The sequence below is a fragment of the Sorex araneus genome, chromosome 11, assembly GCF_027595985.1.
Source record: "Sorex araneus isolate mSorAra2 chromosome 11, mSorAra2.pri, whole genome shotgun sequence".
Classification (NCBI taxonomy): domain Eukaryota; kingdom Metazoa; phylum Chordata; class Mammalia; order Eulipotyphla; family Soricidae; genus Sorex; species Sorex araneus.
Window position 1 is genome coordinate 29,154,425 of NC_073312.1, and position 22,248 is coordinate 29,176,672.

The 22,248-nt window shown below is 49.8% G+C and overlaps 2 protein-coding genes across 2 annotated transcripts; one reads left to right on the top strand and one right to left on the bottom strand.

Moving 5' to 3' along the window:
- Positions 1-6: 6 nt before the first annotated feature.
- EXOSC1 (exosome component 1) lies at positions 7-13,580 on the top strand. Its single transcript, XM_004616374.2, has 8 exons — positions 7-127; positions 263-378; positions 1,557-1,631; positions 2,670-2,758; positions 5,235-5,268; positions 6,273-6,323; positions 6,527-6,611; positions 7,292-13,580. Exons 1-8 carry the CDS (start codon positions 40-42, stop codon positions 7,396-7,398), a joined length of 645 nt encoding a protein of 214 aa, XP_004616431.2. The 5' UTR covers positions 7-39; the 3' UTR covers positions 7,399-13,580.
- Positions 13,224-21,350, bottom strand: PGAM1 (phosphoglycerate mutase 1). The gene is made up of 4 exons (XM_004616375.3): positions 21,097-21,350; positions 16,445-16,719; positions 15,919-16,099; positions 13,224-14,199 (listed from the first exon to the last, which is right to left on the bottom strand). Exons 1-4 carry the CDS (start codon positions 21,233-21,235, stop codon positions 14,030-14,032), a joined length of 765 nt encoding a protein of 254 aa, XP_004616432.1. The 5' UTR covers positions 21,236-21,350; the 3' UTR covers positions 13,224-14,029.
- Positions 21,351-22,248: the final 898 nt, after the last annotated feature.

The following is a 22,248-nucleotide window of genomic DNA, read 5'->3' on the forward strand; positions in this document are numbered from 1 at the left end:
TGGGATTCTTCTTTACTGCCGACTTACTTCCGACGCTGGATGTTAACCAATGAGAAGTCAGCTTCGTTTTCCGGCCGCCTTGGAGCAGCGGCAGTCATGGCGCCGCCCGTGCGGTACTGCATCCCTGGTGAGGGAACGTTGTCCGGGTGGCGAACTTGCGAGCGGGGAGAGGGGCGGGCCGGGGCTGGGGCACTGAGGATGGGGGATAGCTTCTTCTTTCGGGGACGCGTAAGCTGACGGCGCGGTTTTCGTTCTCTCGCAGGCGAGCGTCTGTGTAACCTGGAGGAAGGCACCCCGGGCAGCGGCACCTACACCCGCCACGGCTACATCTTCTCGTCGCTGGCCGGCTGCCTGAGCAAGAGCAGCGAGAACGGCGCGGTACGGGGCCGGCTTCCCTCCTCCCCTGCCTGCGCCTTCTCCTCGCCCGCCCGCCCGCTTGGTCGCGGGGCTGCGGGGCGGCGTCAGGCACGCCGTAGCCGTTACTCCTGCTTCTGCGAGCGCCTTTCTCCCGCACGTGCGGTTCCCGCCCTGGGCCTCGGCGAGTCGCCCGCGTCCCTCGGCTGCCACCCGCCGGCGCCGCGCCAGCTCGGCCTGCAGCCTTGTCCCACCAGCGTTGTCGAGCACGCGCCTCTCCGCCGCCCCTTTCATTCTGAGCCCTCTGATACCTTCTGTGGTCTCACTCGGAGGAACCCTTTCAGACCCGTTGCCTAAAAACACGGGAGTTTCATTAGTTGGGGGTTGGGCTCTTCGTTTGTGTGTTTTGTTGAACTCAGAAAACGAACTTTTGGGAGACTAGAGAGATTGTATAGCAGGGAGGGTGCTTGCTTTGCACGTGGTTCCGGACTCAGTTCCTGGAACCCAGTATGATCTGTCTGGTCCCACCAGCCACTAGTAATCCCTGAGTGCCACCAAGTTTGGCCCCCAAACCAAAAGAATTCGTTTTCTTACAAGCATGTACTTCAGTATATAGCCAGACACTCAGGTATGTTTCCCTGCTGCGTTGTCTGCATGTCAACAGGCTTCTCCTTCCCAGGATTAGTTTAATATATCAGTTAAACAGGCCTCGAAGGCCCAACTGAATGACAGACAGGCACAGTAGAGACCAGAACTAGAGCAGCCATGTACTCGCTAACTCGAGTGATTCCATATTAGGTCTCAAGCTTGAACTCATAGCTCCACGGGCTGGAGCATAAGCTTTGCCTGCAGGAGGCTTAAGTTTAACCCTCATCCTGGCTTGGGGCCCTGGAGCACCACATGGAGAAACTGGCAAGATGTGCACAGCCCTGAGCACAGTGGGGTGCTATGCTCCAAAGTCGAGAACTAATCAGAAATTATGTTGTAACCGAACAACCACATAACATTCTTCTTGTGGCATTCTTGGGCCCTCCTAGCTCCTAAAATGTCTAATGCTTTCCGCTCTGGGCCACAAATAAATATGAACTCCTCTTTCTATGACCTTCACTCTGGACCAAGGCATTCAGGTATAACTCTTGGTGACACACACTTTTACCTCAGACTTGGCCAAAATATTCATATTTTGCTCTCTCTACATCCAGCTTCCTGTCGTATCTGTGATGCGAGAAACAGAATCTCAGTTACTGCCGGATGTGGGGACTATAGTAACATGTAAGGTAAGTTGATGCTATCTCCCTTATATAGAACACTCACCCAGTACTAAAAATTGGTATCCCCAAGTGCCGCCGGGAGTAAGCCCTGAGTACCACCAAATGTAGCCCCAAAACAGACCAACAGTAACAACAACAAAAAAAAAAAAAAGAGAAAATCGGGCCAGGATGCAGTACAGCAGGTGGGGCGCTTGTCTTCACACAGCTGAACCTGTGTTCGATCCTCTGCATCCACCCCCAGCTGAGGATGCCAGGAGTAATTCCTGAGTGGAGAGCCAGGAGTAACCTTTGAGCACTGCTGGGTATGACCCAAAAAACCCAACAAAATCTATGTGCTAGCCCAAAAGTATCTAGAAAGGTGGTAATCCACTTACTATGCAGTAGCTCAAGTGTCAACTTAAATTCTATTTACCGTAGGCGTCTTAATAAGAACTGTTAAAGGCCTAACTCACTGCAGTGCTATGTCAAAGTTTATACCATGTTACTTTATATGATTTCCACAGTAGTTCTATTAGCTGACCAGGGTGATTCTTGGTTTTTTGTTCGTTTCGTTTGGGATGCCAAGTGTTAAGCCTAGGTTGTTGTACACGCAAAGGATGTGCTCTGCCACTAAGCCCCCTCTCTGGCCCCAGAACGGCTCATATTGCACATTATATATGTCACTTAATGCAGGGAGGTACAACTTAGCATGTCTTAAAATAGATTCTCTTTTTTTTATAGGACAATAAGTTTATTAACAAATTGTGCCATGCATACAAGATGAAGACAGTATTCTATTTTTGCAAAGAATGATAGCCAAAAGATGCAATAAGAGGCAATTTTTGAGTGCACACCTTACCAGTCTATAAAACAGAAAAGATTAAAATAGATTCTTAGTGGGGTTGGACTACAGTCTTAGTAATTCCTAGTTTAGGGGTTTTGTGGGTTTTTTTTCCTTTTTTAGCATATTGTTGCGTCAGTTTATTTTTATAAACTCAGTTTTTCAGTTTATTAGCTGGCAACTGCAATATTCTAATGCTGCTCCTTCCTCTGTTCCATTAATAGGTCTCTAGCATTAATACACGCTTTGCCAAGGTACACATCCTGTATGTGGGGTCCACACCACTCAAGAATTCATTTCGAGGAACTATCCGGTAAGTATTCTTGTCTTCACTTTTGCCTCTACACCTGCAGTGAAATTTGAGTAAAACTGGAGACCGAAATTTTTAAAAACAATTACAATTCCTACACCTGTTTCCTTTTTCTGCTCTTATTCTACCCAGGTGGTTTCCCAAAGAAATTACTCTATGAATTGGAACAAAAGGAAAATATGGATGAAACCAGATTTTAAAACTTGGGGCTGGAGAGATAGCTCGGTGGGCTGAACACATGCTTTTGCATTCAGGAGCCTTAAGTTTGATTTCCCTGAGCACTGAGCCAGGAGTAGCACCCAAGCACCCACAGCTGTGGCCCCAAAACTTTTAAAAAGCAACAAAATAAATAGAACAGAAAAGAATTGAGCTAAAACAATATATATGGGGCTGGATCGATAGCACAGTGGGTAGGGCATATACCTTGCACTCGGCCAACCCAGGTTCGATTCCCAGCGTCCCATATGGTCCCCAGAGCACTGCCAGGAGTGATTCCTGGGTCCAAACCCAGGAGTAACCCCTATACATAGCTGGGTGTGATCCAAAAAGCAAAATATAAAAAAGTAAAATTATATAGTGTAGAAGACATTTTTAGGAAGTTAAGCCTTTCTTGCTTGCATTATTTTTTGTTTGTTTAGCTTGCATTTTGTTTCTGGGCCACAGCCATCCGTGCTCAGGAATTACTCCTGACTCTGCATTCAGGAATTACTCCTGGTGTTGCTCAGGGAACTATATGGGATGCTGGGGATTGAACCTGGGTCAGCTATGTTCAAGGCAAGGGCCTGCCCACTGTACTCTGTGTCCAATTTAAGCAAGGTTTAAATTTAATAACAAAGGGATTATATGACATTAAAAATGTAGACCTTGGAACTGGAAAGATAGTACAGTAGGTTAGGTGCTTACTCTGTGAGCATCCGACCCGGATTTATGGTCCCTTGAGCACTGCCAGGTATAGTCTAAAAATGGGGGAGGGGAAAATAGTGGTGTGAAGAAGAGATATGTGTCAGAATGTTATATGACTGAAACAGTCATGAACAACTTTGTAACTATCTCACTGTGATTCAATTAAAAATAAATAAGTTGTTTATTAAATGAGTGATAGCACAGCGGGTAGGGCGTTTGCCTTGCATGCGGCCGACCCAGGTTCAATTCCCAGCATCCCATATGGTCCCCTGAGCACTGCCAGGTGTCATTCCTGAGTGCATGAGCCAGGGGTAACCCCTGTGCATCGCCAGGTGTGACCCAAAATGCAAAACAAAATAAATAAAAATTTATATATACATATATGTATGTATAGGGCTAGAGATACATATAGTGGGTAAGATACTTGCCTTGCATGTGGCCAACCCAGTATATACCTATATATATATATACCATATAGTATATACCATATAATATATATGGTACACATATATACCATATATATGGTACATACATACACACATATACACGCACCATGTAGTATATTGGTACCCCATATAGTATAGTCCCTTGAACCTCCCAGGAGTGATGCCTGAGCACAGAGCCAGGAATAAGCTCTTGGCACCTCTGGGTGTGGCCCTAAAACAAAACAAAAACACAGGGACTGTGCTGGGCCAAGAGGGATGTTTCAAAGGATCAGAACAATCTGCCTTGCATGCTGGAGGCCTAGGTTTGATTCCCAACACCCCTGGACACCCAAGCACTGATTCAGAATTCCCAGAACACCACTAGGTGTGGCCCAAACCTGAACCCAGTACACGTAGGGCAGGGAACTAGCTCAGTGGGCTAGTGTGCATGATTTGTATGCAAGAGACCCAGGCTCAGTACCTGGCACTGAATTGTCCCCCAAGCACTGCTAGGAGTGATCCCTCACCCCCTAGCAGCATTCCAGGTTTAGTTCCTGAGCAGTGCCAGGTGTGGTCCAGACCCACTCCCCTCCAAAAAAAAATTAGTGAAATGGTTTTTATTTTCTTATGGGTTCTTTGAGGAGGAAAAGGGGCCTCTGCTGAAGTGTTCAGCCCCGTCTTGCAGGCTGGGCCGTTGAATGCTCCAGCCAGGCAGTGCGGTAGTGTTCGGGCTACAGTGCTTACATTCGGCGCACCTAAGAGCGCAGAGTTCTTATCCTTGATCTGCTTTTCTCTCATCAAGGTAGTGGTTCTGCTCCTCTGATCCAAGAATAAGAAACATGATTTTCTCCCAGGACGAGGACTGGGGATGCTTCGCCATCCTGTTCCTCTGGGGAGCAGCTGGGTCCAAAGAGCCCTTTGTTCTTTCTGCTCTGTTTTGTTAGGATTCTTTTTTGTTTGGTTTGGGGGGCCACACCCAGCTGTGCTCAGGGATCAATCCTGGCAGGACTGGGGAACCATCTGGGGTGCCAGGGATCGAACCCAGGTCAGCCGTATGCAGGGCAAGCACCCTGCTCACTCCAACTCTTCTGTTAGGATTCTACCCAGTAATTCTTTCTCACCAAAAACCAAATCTTTTTTTCTTTTTTTAGCAAGGAAGATGTCCGAGCTACTGAAAAAGATAAGGTAGTTATTTGACAGGTTCTTTTTGTTAGTTGTAAGGGCCACACACAGTGTTACGGCAGCCCAGGCACTCCAGGCAGCGCATGGTGATGGTGGTGGGTATGTGTGTGGTGGTGGTAGTGGGTTGTATGTGTCTGTGGCCCATGGTGATGGTGTTGGGGGGAGGGTGAGAAAGGAGGGGGACGTAGTTAGTTTTGGTTTGTTGGTTGGTTTGTTTTAAGTATTCCAGTGAATCTTATAGATCTGCGGGAAAGTGGAGTCCAGGGAAGTTTTTTTCCAACTGGGAAACAGAACTCACCTCACTTTTCTTTCTGTGGTTTCTGTTCATTCTGGGGCTCTGTGAACTAGCGCAGAACCAATGTATTCTGCTTTTGGAGCCAGGTTTCTGTTCATTGCTGTTCTTACACGCTTTCTCTGGAACTTTTTGGAGCCAGCTATAGTAACTTTTGTCCAACTCAGGTTCCTTTTTGTGTGGTGGTGGTGAGTTGGGGGAGTGGGAGCCACACCCTGGGGTGCTTAGGGCCTTGGAGCCCGGAGTCATACCCGACAGCATTCAGGGGACCATAGTTGTGCCAGGAATCGAACCAGGGTCTGCACATGTAAGGAGAGCAGCTTAGCCCCTCTGCTGTCCCTCTGATCCCAGCCACATCAGATTTTTGACTGGGTTAGTGAATTCAGAATCTTGCGTTTCGGGGATTATTCTGTAGAAGTAATGAACGGTGTTGACTGAGGGCCAGGGAGGTGGCTTAAAGGGCTGGAGCGTGTCCTTTGCGTGTGGGAGCCTGGGTTTGATCCCTGCGAACCACATGTCCTCCCAAGCACCACCAGGAGCAACCCCCAGGCACAGAGCCAGCTGGGACGCAAAAATAAGCAACTTGTTGGTTGACTTAAATTATGATCTTGTCTTTTGGACTTAAAAAGTAAACTGGCTCTCTCCATGGGGGCTAACAGTCAGAGGTCGGGCTGATACGGAGCTATCACTTAACCCTGCTTTTCTTTCTCTACAGGTTGAAATTTATAAGAGTTTCCGCCCAGGCGACATTGTCTTGGCCAAAGTGGTATCCTTTATCCCCGCAGACTTGTGGTCATTTGTCATGAGAAGCCATGGGAAGGGGTTGGCGCAGTGGTGGGCACGTGCCTTGCGTACGAGGGAGGACCTGCCTGGGTTTGATGCTCCGCACTGAAGAACAGGAACAGTCCAAGTGGCTTAAGTGGGGAAGACATAAGCCGTCATTTTCCTTCACCAGAATGATGTGACTAGATCTCCTTAGGCGATGCACAGTCCAACTATCTCCTGACCACGGCTGAAAACGAGCTCGGGGTCGTGGTGGCCCACAGTGAGGCTGGTGAGTTGGGTCACGCTGCCATGCGCTCGCCTCTCCCTCTAACTATATATTTGGGATTCGCGAATTCCACTCCCTCTCCCCATCCCTTTCATACTTTTCTGTCTTTGTTAGTTTTGTTTATTTGTTGGGTCGCATTCTTGGTTGTGGTGGTTGCTGGAGGTTTCGCACTTTGGGGTACAGTACAGCTCACACCTGGCACGTGGCGCCATGGATTGAACCTGTGACCCATGTCTGTTCAGCCACCCAGCCCCAATCTTCTACTGCAACCCTCCTTGTTGAGGGGGGCTTGATTGTTTGTGAGCCACACCCAGCTGTCCCCAGGACCTGCTCCTGGCTCTGCGTAGGAATCACTCCTGGGTCCCAGATGGCTCCCGGTCACTGCATGCACGGCAGACATCTTACCTGCTATCCCCTCTCTGGCAGCCCTGCCTTGTTTCTTACTGTTTGAGGGAGTGATAGCAGTGTGGAACCTTTCTACTGAGATGACAGTGATTCTTCCGTAAGTCTAGGGGAAAGGCAGGTTCACTCCTTAAGTCAGGTGAGTAAACGGTTCTCTCCCATATCAGATGCGGATCTCTAGGGGAGCTTGGTGCCAGTTCTTCTGTACCCTGCTGAAATCTGGGGGAAATGTTTCAGGCACTTGCTCGGGCTCCACTCCAGCCGCATCTTTTCCCTTGCAGGTGTCCAGATGGTTCCCATCAGCTGGTGTGAGATGCAGTGCCCTAAGACGCATACTAAGGAGTTCCGGAAGGTGGCCCGAGTGCAGCCAGAGTTCTTGCAGACCTAAGAAACCAATCTGTACCCACGGAGCAGGGAAACTGTTTCCAAGACCACATGCATGCAAGTAAAATCTTGATGCTGTTGTCCTTATTCAAACATAATGGGGTCAGGGGCCTGAACAAGAGTATAGTGGGTATGGCACTTGCCTTGCATGTAGCCAGCCCAGATTCAGTCCCCAGCATCCCATGTGGTCCTTTAAGCACAGCCACAAGTAACTTGTGAGTACATAGCCAGAAGTAACCCCTGAGCATTACTGGGTGTGGCCCCAAAACAGACAAAAACCCAACTCATGGGTCAGCCAGAGCCACGTCTAGAAAAATCCACCAGAGCCTTCTCTGTAGACGGGCATTTTTCCTTTGAACCTTTCAGTGGGTTCCATTCTCTTCCTGGGTGAATTTCTCTCTGAAGAACCAGCAGACAAATTACGTTCTATTGGGAAGAGCCTGTTTGTCTTAACATTCTTGTAAATATGTATTGTTTTTTGCTATAACAAAGAAAACTTTTCTATTAAAAGTATGTTAGGCTTCTGTCATCTTGAGCACGGACCAGAAATTAAATGGTGTCCTGACATCCGGAACAGGGATTTTACCTGGGGTGCCCATTAACAGATGTGTTCCAAAGAGTGCTTACTTGCAGGCCAGAGTCTAGTCCCCCCTATTGTGGATATTTGGTGTTGTGTTATATGTGTTTCACCTTACCAAGTTCTGATTGCGTGCAGCAGGCGCTGGGCCCAGTGCTTTAGGGAGATTGCAGTTAAATGAAAATTCTAAAACCTAATTCAGTCTAACATTGAATTACAGGATCCAGATACAGTATAGAGGGTAGGGCTTTGAATTACTGACCTGAATTTGGTCCCCAGTACCCCATCTAATCCCAAGGCCTGCCAAGAGTGATTCCCTGAGCACTGCTGCGTGTGGCCCAAACCTCTCCCACCCACCCCAATCAAATGAATTAACAGAGGTAACATACTTCCTCAAGTTTCATCCAAATGGTGACATTTTGCAATTCTTTGGGATAACAGAATGTGGACAAAGTTGTTTTGACTCTTGGTTCGTCATCTGGAGCAAACCTCATAGGGTTTTTATGAGGAATAAATACACCAAAGTGCTCAGTATATTCTGTTATTCTAGTTTATTATGTATCTGGTTGTCTTCTCTCACTACAGACCCCTATGCTCCTCTATACTAGATACTTAGGTGTGGTTGGTTTTAGGGGGTTTTTCTTTCTTTCTTTTTTTTTTTTTTTAGGCTTTTGCTGTCACACCCGGCAATAATCGGGTTACTCCTGACTCAGCACTCGGGAATTACTCCTGGTGGTGCTCGGGATGCTGGGGATTGAACCCCAGGATGGCTGCGTGCAAGACAAAGCAGGGCTACCTGCTGTACTGTCACTCTAGTTCTTGATGTAGTTGGTTTTATTAAAGCCCTAATTAATGGTATCTAAAACTTTCCCTTATAGACAATGCCTCAGAGGAACCCCTGTACCATATCTTTCTGCATGTCTGTTTCTTTTGCAAGACAGAGGCCTGGGTGTGGAATGCTGAGTCAAAGAAAAAACACATTTGGGGTTGTAGAGATAGTACAGTGGGTAAGGCACGTGCCTTGCATGTTGCTGACCCATATTTAGTCCTTGGCATTCCATACGTTCCCAGCAGCACTGCTAGGAGTGATTCCTCAGTGCAGAGCCAGGAGTAACCCTGCATATCACCAGATGTGGCCCCAAAACAAAACAAGTAACAACAAATCCTCAAGAATAAACACATTTTACTGTTCTTTCCATAGAGCCAAATCTAGCAGTGCCTGGAGGCCACTGGATTCAACTAGTGCAGGGGATAGTACACAGGGTATTGGGGATCAAACTCAGGGTTTCAAGTGCTGTGTGCTTTTGCTCTACTACTTGCTCTAGCTCCCTGACCTCCAGTACACACATTGTGGTGGAGGGACTCCTAAGAAGTACTTAGGAGATCTAGAGTTACCCCAGGCCATCAGTGTAGTCGAGGGCCCCAAGAATGTGCGCTGCCAGCAACGTTGTTCTGGAGATCAAACCTGGTTGAGCTGGCATACTGTGTCCCTGATTCCACATTTTAAATTGATTTTGCTCTCTCCCTTTATCGCCTTGCAGGAAGATGCTGTCAGTTGATCCTCTCAACAGTGTTGGCTGTTTCACTTCTGTTAGCTCTGTAAGGAAAGTGACCCTGCACAGGAGCACTAATTTCCACACTTTCTAATTTGATTTAGTTATTTTCGGGGCATCAACCAGAGGTCCCTCCTGCAGTGCTAGAATGCAGACCAGAGCTCTGGCATGCCAGTAGAAATGTGTGCCAGCGAGCTCTTGAAGCTATCCCCTAGCCTCCACTTCCAGTTTACAAAAGGCGGGGCCAGAGAGGTAGTACCGTGGATAATTTGTTTGCCTTAGGTGCGGCTGACCAGGTTCGATCCCCGGCATCCCATATGGCCCCCAAGTACTACCAGGAGTAACCTCTGAGCATCACTGGGTGTGGCCCAAAAACCAAAAAAGATGCTGTTAGTTGATCTTCTCAAAGTGATGGCTGTTTTACTTCTGAGCTTAGTCACAGAGACGTCCCAGGGCAGAACACTTCAAGTCCGGGGCAGTGTGACCATGAAGCCCACCCTCTCTCCTGAACTCTGGTGCTTCCTTTCTCCAGATATGGAGAAGCGTGAGCATGCACTTAGAGGCTATTTTGCATCGACATTGCTTCGTTCGTTATGGACACTTGTTGGACATTGCCCATTCGTTCAGGAAATAGGTTGAACTACTTACTCAACCCCAGCTGCTCCAGGAAGTAGGATGTGAACGTGAATGAGATAGAGCCCTGTGGACCGAAGTTCTAGTGGGGAAAGCTGAGTAAACAAATAATTTCAGGCCCTGAAGAAGAAAGGTGTCATCTAGTTTAGTATTTGAAATAGCTGGATAATAAGGCCTGGCCTGGTCCACAACAGGCCAGGTCATCTTTTCACCCATAATCATCCATTTTGATTTATTACGTGTTTTATGCCAGTCTCCCGTGCTAGTGTAAGCTTTTTGTTTGTTTTTAGGCCACACCCAGCAATGTTCAGGGATTAGTTCTGGCTCCACACTCAGGAATCACTCCTGGCCATGCTCTGGGGACCATATGAGGTGCCAGGAATGGGCCCCGGGTCAGCTGGATGCAAGACTTTACCTGCTGTACTGTTGCTCCGGCCCCTAGCCTAAGCTTTTAAGATAGGATTCTGTCTTAGCTAACTTTGAAGCCCCATTACCTTCTATCTTAACTGACACCTAGCAAAAGCCCAGTAAAATCTACTGAATGTGTCCAGCCTGATGGGAGAGGCGTGCTGAATGATGCTGAGCAGTGAACCGATCTGAAATTATCTCTTACTTGCTGGATTGTGCTTCTCATCAGCCTGAGCAGCTAAGCTTCAAAATTCCCTATAAAGGGGACCAGAGAGATAGGATAGTGTATAAGGTGTTGCCCTGCATGTGCCTGACCGGGTTTGATCCCCAGCAAATGATCCCCTGAGCACTGCCAGGAGTGATCTGTGAGGAGAGCGTGGAGTAAGCCTTGAGCACTACTGGGTGTGGCCCCAAAACAAGCAATACTCCTTATAAAGCTTTGAAAGAAAAGACAGAAAAATGCTCTAGCTCCTTGCTAAATGTGAGGGTTATGAAAAAAATTGGCAACTTAGTAAAATAATTGCGGAAAACTAATTAAAAATCAACTGTACAATGAATCTGAGGTGTTTCTGGCATCACCCATGTTGCATTTCTCAGGCAAAACAGGGTAGCCAGGGGCTGGAGAGATAGCACAGCGGGTAGGGCGTTTGCCTTGCACGCGGCTGACCCGGGTTCAAATCCCAGCATCCCATATGGTCCCCTGAGCACGGCCAGGGGTAATTCCTGAGTGCAGAGCCAGGAGTAACCCCTGTGCATCGCCAGGTGTGACCCAAAAAGCAAAAAAAAAAAAAAAAAACAGGGTAGCCAGTGGGAACGGTTTGTTATCTTAAGTAGTTTATCTTAAGCTCTGCCTGTGTTCTAGCTGAATCTGTGGGTAGAGAGTCAGCCACTTGAGCAGAAAGTCACCAGGTGGGCCCCTGGACCCCCAAGCACCACTGGGGAGGCCCAGAAGTTGTGGCGGGTTTGCATTTTTTCTTAAGTCCTGGATAGCAGTTGTTGATCTCTCAGTGCTAAGTGATGGTTTCATTCTCATCCTGCTAGAAGGCAGGAGTTCTAGTCAGGATTCTTTGAGTGCCAAGGAATGGGACCACCCTAAAATATCAAATGAGGGGCTGGGTGTTTGTCAGAAGTGATCTTCAGTGCAGGGCCTCAAGTCAGCCCTGAGCACTGTCTGTGGTATGTTCCTCCCCCAAACAAAAAGTAAAATTATGTAGAGCATAGAGTAATATTAATCTAAGTTGCTCCAGTCTTAGTTGAAGAGCATTTGGTCAAAAAGAAGTAACTGACTTTTGTATGAAGATTCAATGTGAGCTAAACAAGCATCCCCCCATGCTGCCAGACCAGTCATGAGGGTCTCCCTAGGGATACTGTGTAGACAAGTGACAGAAGTCAACTTGGAAGAGCTGCTTAACAATCTTAGAATTGGGGAGCTGAAGAGTAGTGGGTGAAGCCTTGCACATGGACAGCCCGGCTTGATCCCCAGTACCCAATAAGGTTCCCTGAGCACTGCCAAGCATAGCTCAAGAAAAACAAAAAGGATTTTTTAATAATTTAAAATTCAGACTTTTAGTTGAACTAAGTCTTTATGGACTCCATTACTTAATAGTGTCTATTTTAGCAAGTGTCTTCAACTCTTGGGCGTTTCCTTTCCTGTGGTTGTGCCCAGCTCTACAGGAGGGCCTGTCAGGAGTAGGCATTGTATGTATCAAATGTCAGAATACACCTCAATGACTGGGACAGACTTGCTGAGTGGTGCATGTTATTTGCTCCTACAAAGAGAAACATTCTGAGCTCCCATGTGCCTTTTAAGGGAGGGGCCCCCAAATGGTGCTCAGGGAACCTGGTAATACTTGGCCCAGTGCTCCTTGAGTTCAGCAGTGCTCAGGGAACCACAGGGCGCCACCAAAAGCCAGGCATGCACTCCAGCCCTCTTATCTGAAAGACCTCAGGGAGAAGGTAAAGGGGCACAATGCTACTTCAAATTATGTCCATTTCCTCCTGTACCGAGTCATCTTATGAGGTAGTATGTAATTTAGTTCATTAGTTGACTAATAAAGCTTTAGAGACTAAAGAGAAAGCTGTAGATCCAGTTTATACATTAATAAAAATGGAGATTTGTTTATATTTGGGGGGCAGGGGAGGAAACGGGTGGTTGTGTCAAGGATTGAACCCAGGACCTCACTTATAAGGAAAAGCATTCTCATAAATCAGCCCTAGGAATGGCTTTTTAAAATCTGGGCCAGAGAGCACACAAAGGTTAAGTTAAGGTGCTTAACAGCCAACCTCGTGGCTCAGTCCCCAGCATATATGGTTCCCTGAACACTGCCAGGATTAAGGCCTGAGCACTGACAGGCATGACCCAAAAACAAGGAGAGACTGGTCCACACACCTCTCATTACTGTAAAGAAAATACTGGAGACCCAGAATTTGACTTTCCAGTCAAGGGGGACCAAGTAACCCCACAACCGTCTAAGAGGGAGATGGACAGCAGGGATGGAGAGCTCAGACAGCACAACCAGCCCTACACGTCAGTTCTCCCACAACTACACTACAAAAATAAGCAGCTGATGTGAAAGTAGTGACTTGTCATCCTGAAGCTCTTAACCTGTATGGAATATTTAGGGTTTCCTCAAGCAAGTTATACGCATCACACAGAAATATTGCACATCACTCCTTTATTATACTGATCTGGAAAAGATTTAGTACAGTTATGCTCAAATGAGTACCAAGCAACTGGAACATGATTCATATGTGAGACTGAAAGACACGCTCTGACATAGTCAAGAGGCATTTCACTGCCACGGAACAGGGAAGCAGGGGGACTTAAACCCGGCAGGAACAGCCCTGTGAGACAGGTCAAAGGGCCTCTCATGCCAGTGAGGAATGGCTTATCTTCTGATGACCACATGTGTGACTATTTCAACTGCCACTAGAAAAACCAGAAGGGTTTTTGTATTGTATTATTTATATGCCTATATTGATCTTTTTGTGAAAGTAAATGCAACACAAAACATTCAGGATTGATCCTAGTCCTCTGGGGTCAGGGAGGAAAGGTTTATTCGACTCTCCATGCAGATGACATTCACCTTCCAGTGGAATGACTAGAAACCCCCTCCGTCCCACACAACAGTCAAGCCTCAGTATCATTCTTCCTATCCCTGATTCCAACTCGTCCTTAGAATAAAGCACTAGCAAAGCCCCCTGAGTTACTACTCTTGGCTCAGTCATTCCTTGGCTTGACCTGAAGACCTAGGCCCCAGAGGAGCCATTCCGACTTGACTGTATGAAGGGAGCGGGTGCAAGAGACAAGATGGGGAAGATGGAATTGGGAGCCACTGACCCCCAACTGCAGCTACTACCGACGATGCCCAGAGATGTGGTCAGTGCGAATGTGCAAGGGAGGGGGACAGGAATGGGAGGAGGGCAGGGAGGGTGTCCCTGGGAACTGGTCCGCCTGCTCGCCTTCACTTCTTGACCTTGCCCTGAGCGGCCACAGCCTCCATGGCTTTACGCACGGTCTCTTCGTCCCCCAGGAACTGCATGGGCTTGATGGGCTTCAGGTTCTTGTCCAACTCGTAGACGATGGGAATACCAGTTGGCAGGTTCAGCTCCATGATCGCCTCCTCAGAGAGACCTGAGGATACACCATGATCAGCCACACAGACTCGGCCCACCACCCCCATACTGCCTCTCCTCAGGATACAGTGTGCCCTAGGAGATGGGGTAGGAATTTAAAGCCCCGCTTTCTGACATTTTCTTTTTCTTTTTTTTTTTTTTTTTGCTTTTTGGGTCACACCCAGCGATGCTCAGGGGTTACTCCTGGCTTTGCACTCAGGAATCACTCCTGGCGGTGCTTGGGGGACCATATGGGATGCCGGGGATCGAACCCAGGTCGGCCGCGTGCAAGGCAAATGCCCTACCCTCTGTGCTATCACTCCAGCCCCGCTTTCTGACATTTTCTAACAGACTTATGTTCTAGTAGATCAGTGACCCAAGGAATGTACCTAATACTTCTCAGTCCTTGGAAAGCAAAAAAAAAAAGAAAAAGGGACTTGACTAGAAGGCTCAAAGGGCGGGAGCACAGGCTTTGGGGGAGGAGGGGAAGGAGGGGGTCTTGGGATGCAGGGAGTGATTTACGAATACTCCAGAGAGAGAGGTGTGTGTCACAGATCCCATTCCCAAGAGCCCCGAAGGAGAGAGGACCGCATCCGTCTCCAATGTCCGATACTTATCCAGTCTGTCAACAGTCAGCTTAGTCTGGGAGTTACTCTGCTTTCTGGGCCTCTCCCATGACTGAAGAGGCATGCAAGGTAGGAGAGAGCTCAGCTGGAGCACATCTTTGGAGCTCAGGGGGTTCCTGTTGGTTTTTCTTTTATTTTGTTTTGTTTATGAGCTACACCCAGTGGTAGCTCTATAATCAGGGATCACTCCTGGTGGTGCTGGGGAGCCATATGAGGTGCTAGGGATTGAACCTACGTGACCACATGCAAGGCAAGCACCCCACCCATTGTACTATCTATCATGCTGGCTCCCTGGAGCACATGCTTTGTTTTTGGACCACACCTGGTCTGCACTCAGGAGTTACTCCTGGCAGTGTTTGGGGACTGTATGGGATGACAGGGGTCGAACTTGGGTTGGCCACATGCAAGACAAATGCCCTTTCCGCTGTACTCTCTCCGGTTGGAACACATGGTTTGTATGAGGAGCCTAGGTCCCATCCCCAGCACTCCATGATGCTTCAAACACTACAGGGAGTAACCCCAAGCAGGGCACCTAGAGCACCGCTGGGTGAGACCCAAGAAAAAAAAAAAAAAAAAACAGGTCGAGGAAATCTAAAAAAAAAAATCAGTATAAGCTAGGGTGATAATTTATAGGCTGAATGCAGACCTTGCATGCCTAAGGTTCTAATTTAAGGACCTGGGTTTGATCCCCAGAGAACCACACCCTAAAACAATTCTGGGGAGGCTCAAAGTAAATAAACCAGCACTATCTGGTTCTTTAGGCCCTGAGGTCAAACTTGCTAAGGTGAAAAAAACCAAAATTCACAAGTGGAACTTTGTGAATTTTTTACCACTTTGTGACTAAGTGGTAGTCACTTAGTCTTATCAGCAGTTTCAACCCTAGTCAGAGATAAACTTTAGAGTCTCTGAATCATGTAGGTGCCAAATGAGCTCTGAATCAGATCTGGAGCAAGACCAGGCATTTCTACCTGCACCCAGGGGTCTGGCTGCTCTGCAGAGGGTGCTCTGAAAAGAGTAAAGGGTGTGCAAGCATCAATGCCAACTGTCTAAGGCCATGAGCATGCTGTGGCCCTCTACATTATCTCTCCCGAGGACCCCCCAGGAATACCTACCCTCCAGATGCTTGACGATGCCCCGCAGGCTGTTGCCGTGCGCTGCGATCAGTACCCGCTTCCCCTCCTTGATCTGGGGAACTATTTCTTCATTCCAGAAGGGCAGTGCTCTGGCAATAGTGTCCTTCAGGCTCTCGCAGGAAGGCAGCTGATCTTCAGTGAGGTCAGCATACCTGCGGTCCTAAACGACAACAAAACCCAAGCCCCGCCCGGTGATGAGCAGACCCACCTACTAAACGGCTTCATGATTGACCCCTAGCACCAGATGGGTCAAGGAACCAGGCGAAGTGGCCAGCAAAGCCCTGGTACAGGCATGATCATTGCCCTGCCCCTCCCGCCCCCGGTACACAACCATCCAAGACTCAGCAGTTGGAGGACGTGAAGGTCACTCCATGGACAAACGGGACTGTAATGAACTTTGCTGGGGACACATGGTGAGAAGTGCGAGTAGGCAGACATGACACCCAGGGTGCCACCCAGATCCCAGGCCCTTGGTCCCTCGAGCCACGCCTCAGCCGGTGCCTACCTTGCTGATGGTGCTGTAGAAGGGGTGGTCAGGCTCCATGGGAGGTGGGGGGACATCGAAGGAGCGCCTCCAGATCTTCACCTGGGCCTCGCCATGCTTGGCAGCAGTTTCCGCCTTGTTGAGGCCAGTCAGCCCTCCGTAGTGCCGCTCGTTGAGGCGCCAGGTTCTCACCACTGGCAGCCACATCTGGTCAATGGCGTCCAGCACTGTCCAGAGAGTCCGGATCGCTCTCTTCTGAACGGAGGTGAAGCAGATGTCAAACTCATAGCCAGCATCTAAAACGAAAAGATCAAAGTGATCAAGTGGGAGCCAGGGTGGAGGGCGCGTAGGGCCCGGAGCACTGTCCTAGCTCTGCCCAGATCTGCTCTGAAGCCCAAACTGTCTTACATCTCCCATAAAGGAAGTCCAAGCCATTTCACCATATATTTACACACAAATATCTATATATCTATACATGTATATATATGCTTTTATATATATATACTTATATATATATATATACTTTTTTACAACCTCACAGGAAAAACAATTTTCCATAAGGGAAATAAAAAGTATTGACTGATGTTACACTTCCCAACATGCCTCCTTATGAGTCACATGTAATTCATCAAATCCAAGGCCTAAATGTACAATCAGCTAAGAGTGATCTGTGCTTCTAATCCTAATTTCCAGAATGTTGTGCTTAATCACTCTAGGAACATATTTCTGCTTCAGTTCTTTGAAGAATATTAAAACTTTGAGCTCTCTTTAATCTTTATTGCGGGCTTACCAATCTCTCAGACACTGAGCTAAGTACTTTATTTGGTCTTTGTAACAATCCTCATAACCTATTTTTTCCAGATGAACTGAAGACAACAAAAATGATCTCAAGTTCACAACCATTACTGGCTGCATGTACCCCCCAAAATTCAACTCATAACCAACATCTCTAGCTCCCACCGCTATTTTTTATTCTTTTTTTTTCTTTTCAGGTCACACTGGGCAGTTCTCAGGGGTTACTTCTGGTTCTACACTCAGGAATTATTCCTGAGGGTACACAGTGAACCATATGGGATGCCTGGATCAAACCAGGGTTGGCCACATGCAAGGCAAGCCCTAACCCACTGTACTATAGCTCTGCCCCATTTTTCTAACTATAGCAATCCTGCTGTTCTCATTAGAACTGTTACTTACAAAGTAATGTATCTCTCAGTGCTTGGGCCCAGCAATGCTCAGAAGACCATCTGGTGCCAGGTATATGGAGCCTCAGCTCTCGGCATGCTTTGCTTGCACTCAGCCCTTTAAGCTCTATTTCTCCAGCCCCCAAAAGGCTATTAACAACCTGCACACAGCAGGAGCTCCTAAGGGACACTGTAAATTTTTCAGGTTGTGGCATGAGTTATATTTTTCACTGCAATGTATGAGAATTGTGGGCTGGAGAAGTAGTTCAAATGGGCTAAAGCACACACTTTGCATGTGGGAAACAGGTTTGAATCCCAAGCACAAAGCTTGGAGTAACACCCCAACCCCAGCACCCACTTCCTCTCTGCTACTGTTCAAATACTCGCCTCTTCCTGAGGACCTTCAAAGGACCATATCGCCTTAGAACCGACTGTTAAGTTTAAGAGTAACCACCACGCAGTGGACAAAGAACAAAGGCTACGCACTGTCTGGTTCATCCAAATACAATCTACCCTCCGTACACAGCAGGTACGGATTAGTGGGAACCAAGAGGGAAGCTAGCCCAACCAACAGGCCCAAACTGCACATTTCAAGAAAGGTTAATCTCCCCCGCCCCCACCCCCTTCCATTTCCATGGGGACAGGGCCCTTTCCTTACACCGTGAGTCAGGAAAACATTTCCTCTCCAAACTTCAGCACAAACTTTCCCGGCATTGCCCCCTAGTAAGGCTGCTAAGAGCAATTTCTGTTAAGTAAGTGAAACTACCGGGGGTGGGGGGGTTGGAATCAATCACCAAGAAGCGCCCAAGCCCCCTTTTTTTGTTGTTCTCAGGCTACACCTGGCAGTGCTTGGGGCTACTCCTGGCACTCATTCAGGGATCGCTCCAGGCAGTGCTCAGGGGACCCAATGGTGCTAGGATCCAACCCAGGTCTCTAGCATGCAGAGCACGTGCTCAGCCCCCTGAGAGCACTCGCTCTCTCTCTCTCTTCTCTCTCTCTCCCTCTCCCCCCACCTCTCACACTCTCGCTCACACACCCATCTTCACCCGTGCGGGTAATGCCATCACTAGACCACAAGGCAAGTCCCAGCAACTCCAGTGCCACCTTCTCTCTAACCCCCCCAAGGCGGGAGGAGTGACACCCCCATGAAAGGCTGAGTCACTAGGAAGCCACTGTGCTTCCCTGCAATTATTTCCATCTTCATGCTGCATACACAAAAAGGTTCCTGGAGAGAAAGTTATTCCCCAGGACTCTTGAACAGTGACTTTCATTGGCCTGAAACAAAGCAGGATCCCAGGACATTCCCAGGGAGGGGTGGGTGCATGAGCCAGGAATAGAATCTGAGCACCACTGGGTGTGGCCCAAAACCCAGAGAAATAGAAATTGTAAAGCCCTCAGCTACAGAGAGGGTAAGGGGGATAAGGCATTATGGCCCAGGTCACTCCCTGGCACTATATAGACCCCCTAAAACACTGCCAGGTATAACCTCAAACCACCTTCCCCCTCCCCCCAAAAAAGCATGTTACAGCCCTACATCAACACCACTAACTTACTCATAATGTTATTCACAGTTGTCCTCGTATTTAGAACTTTTGCTATTGGTTTCTCTTCCAAAGTGATCTTCTAATATATGTGATACTAACAGATACTAAGATTTGAGGGAGGGGGCTGGGTTTATAGTACAACAGGCAGGGTGTTTGCCTTACACACGGCCAACCCAAGTTTGATTCCCGGCATTCCATATGATCCCCCAAGCCCATCAGGAGTGATTCCTGAACAGAGCCAGGTGTAACCCATTAAAAAAAAAAAAAAAAAAGACAAAAAAATATCTGAGAGTTTTGCCATACCTGGCAGTGCTCAGGAACTGGTTACATGCGCAAGGGTAACTCCATTCAGTACTTGACGGACCATGTGATGCCAAGGATCAAACTAGGGTCAGTCACATGAGTGCCTTAACCTCTGTACTATCCCTTGGGTCCTACAGAGTAAGATTTTTTCAAATGGTTTTTTCCCCCTGGGCAACACCAAGCAATGCTAAGGGGCTATTCCCAGCTCTGGGGGGGGGGGGGGGGGCTCTTGGCAACCCTCAAAGGATCATGCCATGCCCAGGACTAAGTGCTGAGCACCACTGGGTGTGGCCAAAAAAAGACCCAAAAAAAACCAGCATTATTTTTAGAAAGATTACAGCTATTTATCTTTAGCTGCCCCTTAGGATGGATGAGTGTGCTCTGTGCAGAACTAGTCAGCAGCAAACCACCAAACCCATGCAGTTCTCCCTCACAGTAAGGAGGGGAAATGGCCTCCTTTACCAGAACTTTCCCTTGCCTGGCCTTGCCTCAAAGGCATGCGGTCACACCCCGTTCCCTAAAGTATTCACAGCTCACCCAACAGGATTACATCTCGCAGACTTCTCAAACTTTTGCTTCATTCAAGGCTCTAGGTTGCAAAAAGCTAGAGAAAGAGGCCAGAGTGATGTAACAGCAGGTAGAGCACTTACTTGCCTTGTGCACTGCCGACCCCGGTTCAATCCCCCGCACCCCATGCGGTCCCCAGGCCCCACCAGGAGTGACCCCGGAGTGCAAAATCAGGTGTAAGCCCTAGCACCACTCCCCACCACCAGCAGCCCAAAAAAGAATGGAGAGGAGCCAAGTCCTGCCTGGTACCAGACAGGCTTCCCTGACCCTTTCACAAGGCTCCTAGGATGGTCGCTGCTACACACAACAGCAACGTCAGTATTCCGTGGGCACCAGGGGACAAGCGTAAGCAGGCAGTGTGATTTATCGCACTGTCACTTCCACCTTTGCCCAGTCGGTCCTTGGCCAGCCGCCTACCCACTCTGTTCCTCGACCTACCTGTTACTCAACTCCCGGGTTTGGGGACAGGGCGCTGGGCTTAGGGATAAGGAGAGATGACCTTGGACAAGTCATCGCTCCGGTCCTCACTCTTCCCAATGCTAAACGCGGCCCAGAAGAGTGAGGTGGTTGGCGGGGAGGGGTGGGGAGGGGGAGACTGCTGGGGAAGGTCTACTCCAACCATCCATTCATTCATCCATTCATTGTTTGCTCAAGCACGCCCTTGTGGTTGCACTCTGGGTTTGTGGAAAGCTACTGAACAGCCCAGACCTCCGGACGCTTGTGGATTTCTCCGCCGCACGTCACGGGAGGGACCGCGGGGGTGGGGGGGCTCGGGTGTGTGCGTGTGTCTGGGGGGAGGGGTGTGTGTGTGTCCGTGGGGGAGGCTCTGCCGCCCCTGGGGCAGGCTCGGTGCCAGTCCCAAGAGGCCGGGCACGAAAAGCGGCCCCTGGGGCCGGCCCGGGGTCCTCCCCCGGGGTGACCTTGAGCGAGCCGACCCCACCCCGCACCCCGCACCCCCCCCCCCATTCCGGGCCCATCTTCCCCGTCGCAGACGGAGCCCTGCGATGACGCCCTTCGCCGACGCCTCCCCGGGGAGGGCGCAGGCCGGGCCCCCCGCGCCCCCGCGCCCCGCACGGACCTCGCAGCGCCTGCCCGCCGCGCTTGGCCTCCTCGTGCCCCGCCGGGCTCAGGTCCGCGTCGTACCAGCCGCTGAAACGGTTCTCCAGGTTCCAGGCGCTCTCGCCGTGCCGGATCAACACGAGCTTGTAGGCGGCCATGGCGACGGCTCGGGCTGCGGCGCAGACTGGCGCTCGCCGAGATTCCCGAGCGGCGGCCCGGCCCCCGCGCGCGCCTGCGCACACGCGCCCCGCGCCCGCCGCCCGCGCCCCTGCTCGCGCAAATCTCTCCAGGGTCGCGGCCCCGCCCGCCACCCGCCCGCTCTGCGCCTGCGCGTCGCGGGGGGAGGGAGAGCGCGCGGGCGGCGGCGCGCATGCGCCTCGGGCCCGGGGGCCCGCGCGTCCGCCGCGCCCCGCACGGAGCGCACGTAAGCGCCGCCGCCCCCGCGCTCCCCGGGCCTCATTCATCCGCGCGGTCGGCGGCGGCCCTGCCCCGCCCGCCCTCCCGGGCGCAGCGTCCGAGGCAGGCGCTCCCGTTTTTCATTTGCTCCACGTCCCTGGGCAGGACAGCGGCCCGCTCACCCTGCGTGCCCAGAATCAATAAAACGGACAGCATGAGGGCCGAGCCGGCGCCGGCCGCGCGGGGAGGCGCTCGGTGAAAAGTTGTCACTCGCGCTGTCCCATTTCAGAGGACGTGGCTCCCCACTTGGCCCCTGGCCCAGGACTCGGTTTCCAAAGCTCCCCTGCCCTCTCTCGGCCACGGTCAGTGCCTCGTGGGCCTCCGGCCGGGGCCGTCCTGCCGGACACCGTAGGCAGGAGCTTACCGCCCGGCCGGACACCAGCCGGGCAGGGCATCAAAGCGGGTGGGATGAAAATTCTGCCCTTCACAGCACGTGGAATCCAGTAATATCCTCAGGTCAACAGTTAGCGATGAAAATAAGGCTCACACCCCCCGCAGATGCACTCTCTCCATCTCCTTGTTTCTCCTTCCCTCCCTTGCTCTTTCTCCCAGTAGTTCTCTAAGTTTCTCTAAAACTTTTTACTTTTCACACACGCATAGGAAAAAAACAAAGCCCAGCCTGGAGCTTGATAGTAGATACCCTGATAGATATCGTAATAGTAGAGGGTAAGGGGCTTGTCTTGCATGCTGTGAACCCTGGTTCCATCCCCCAGTT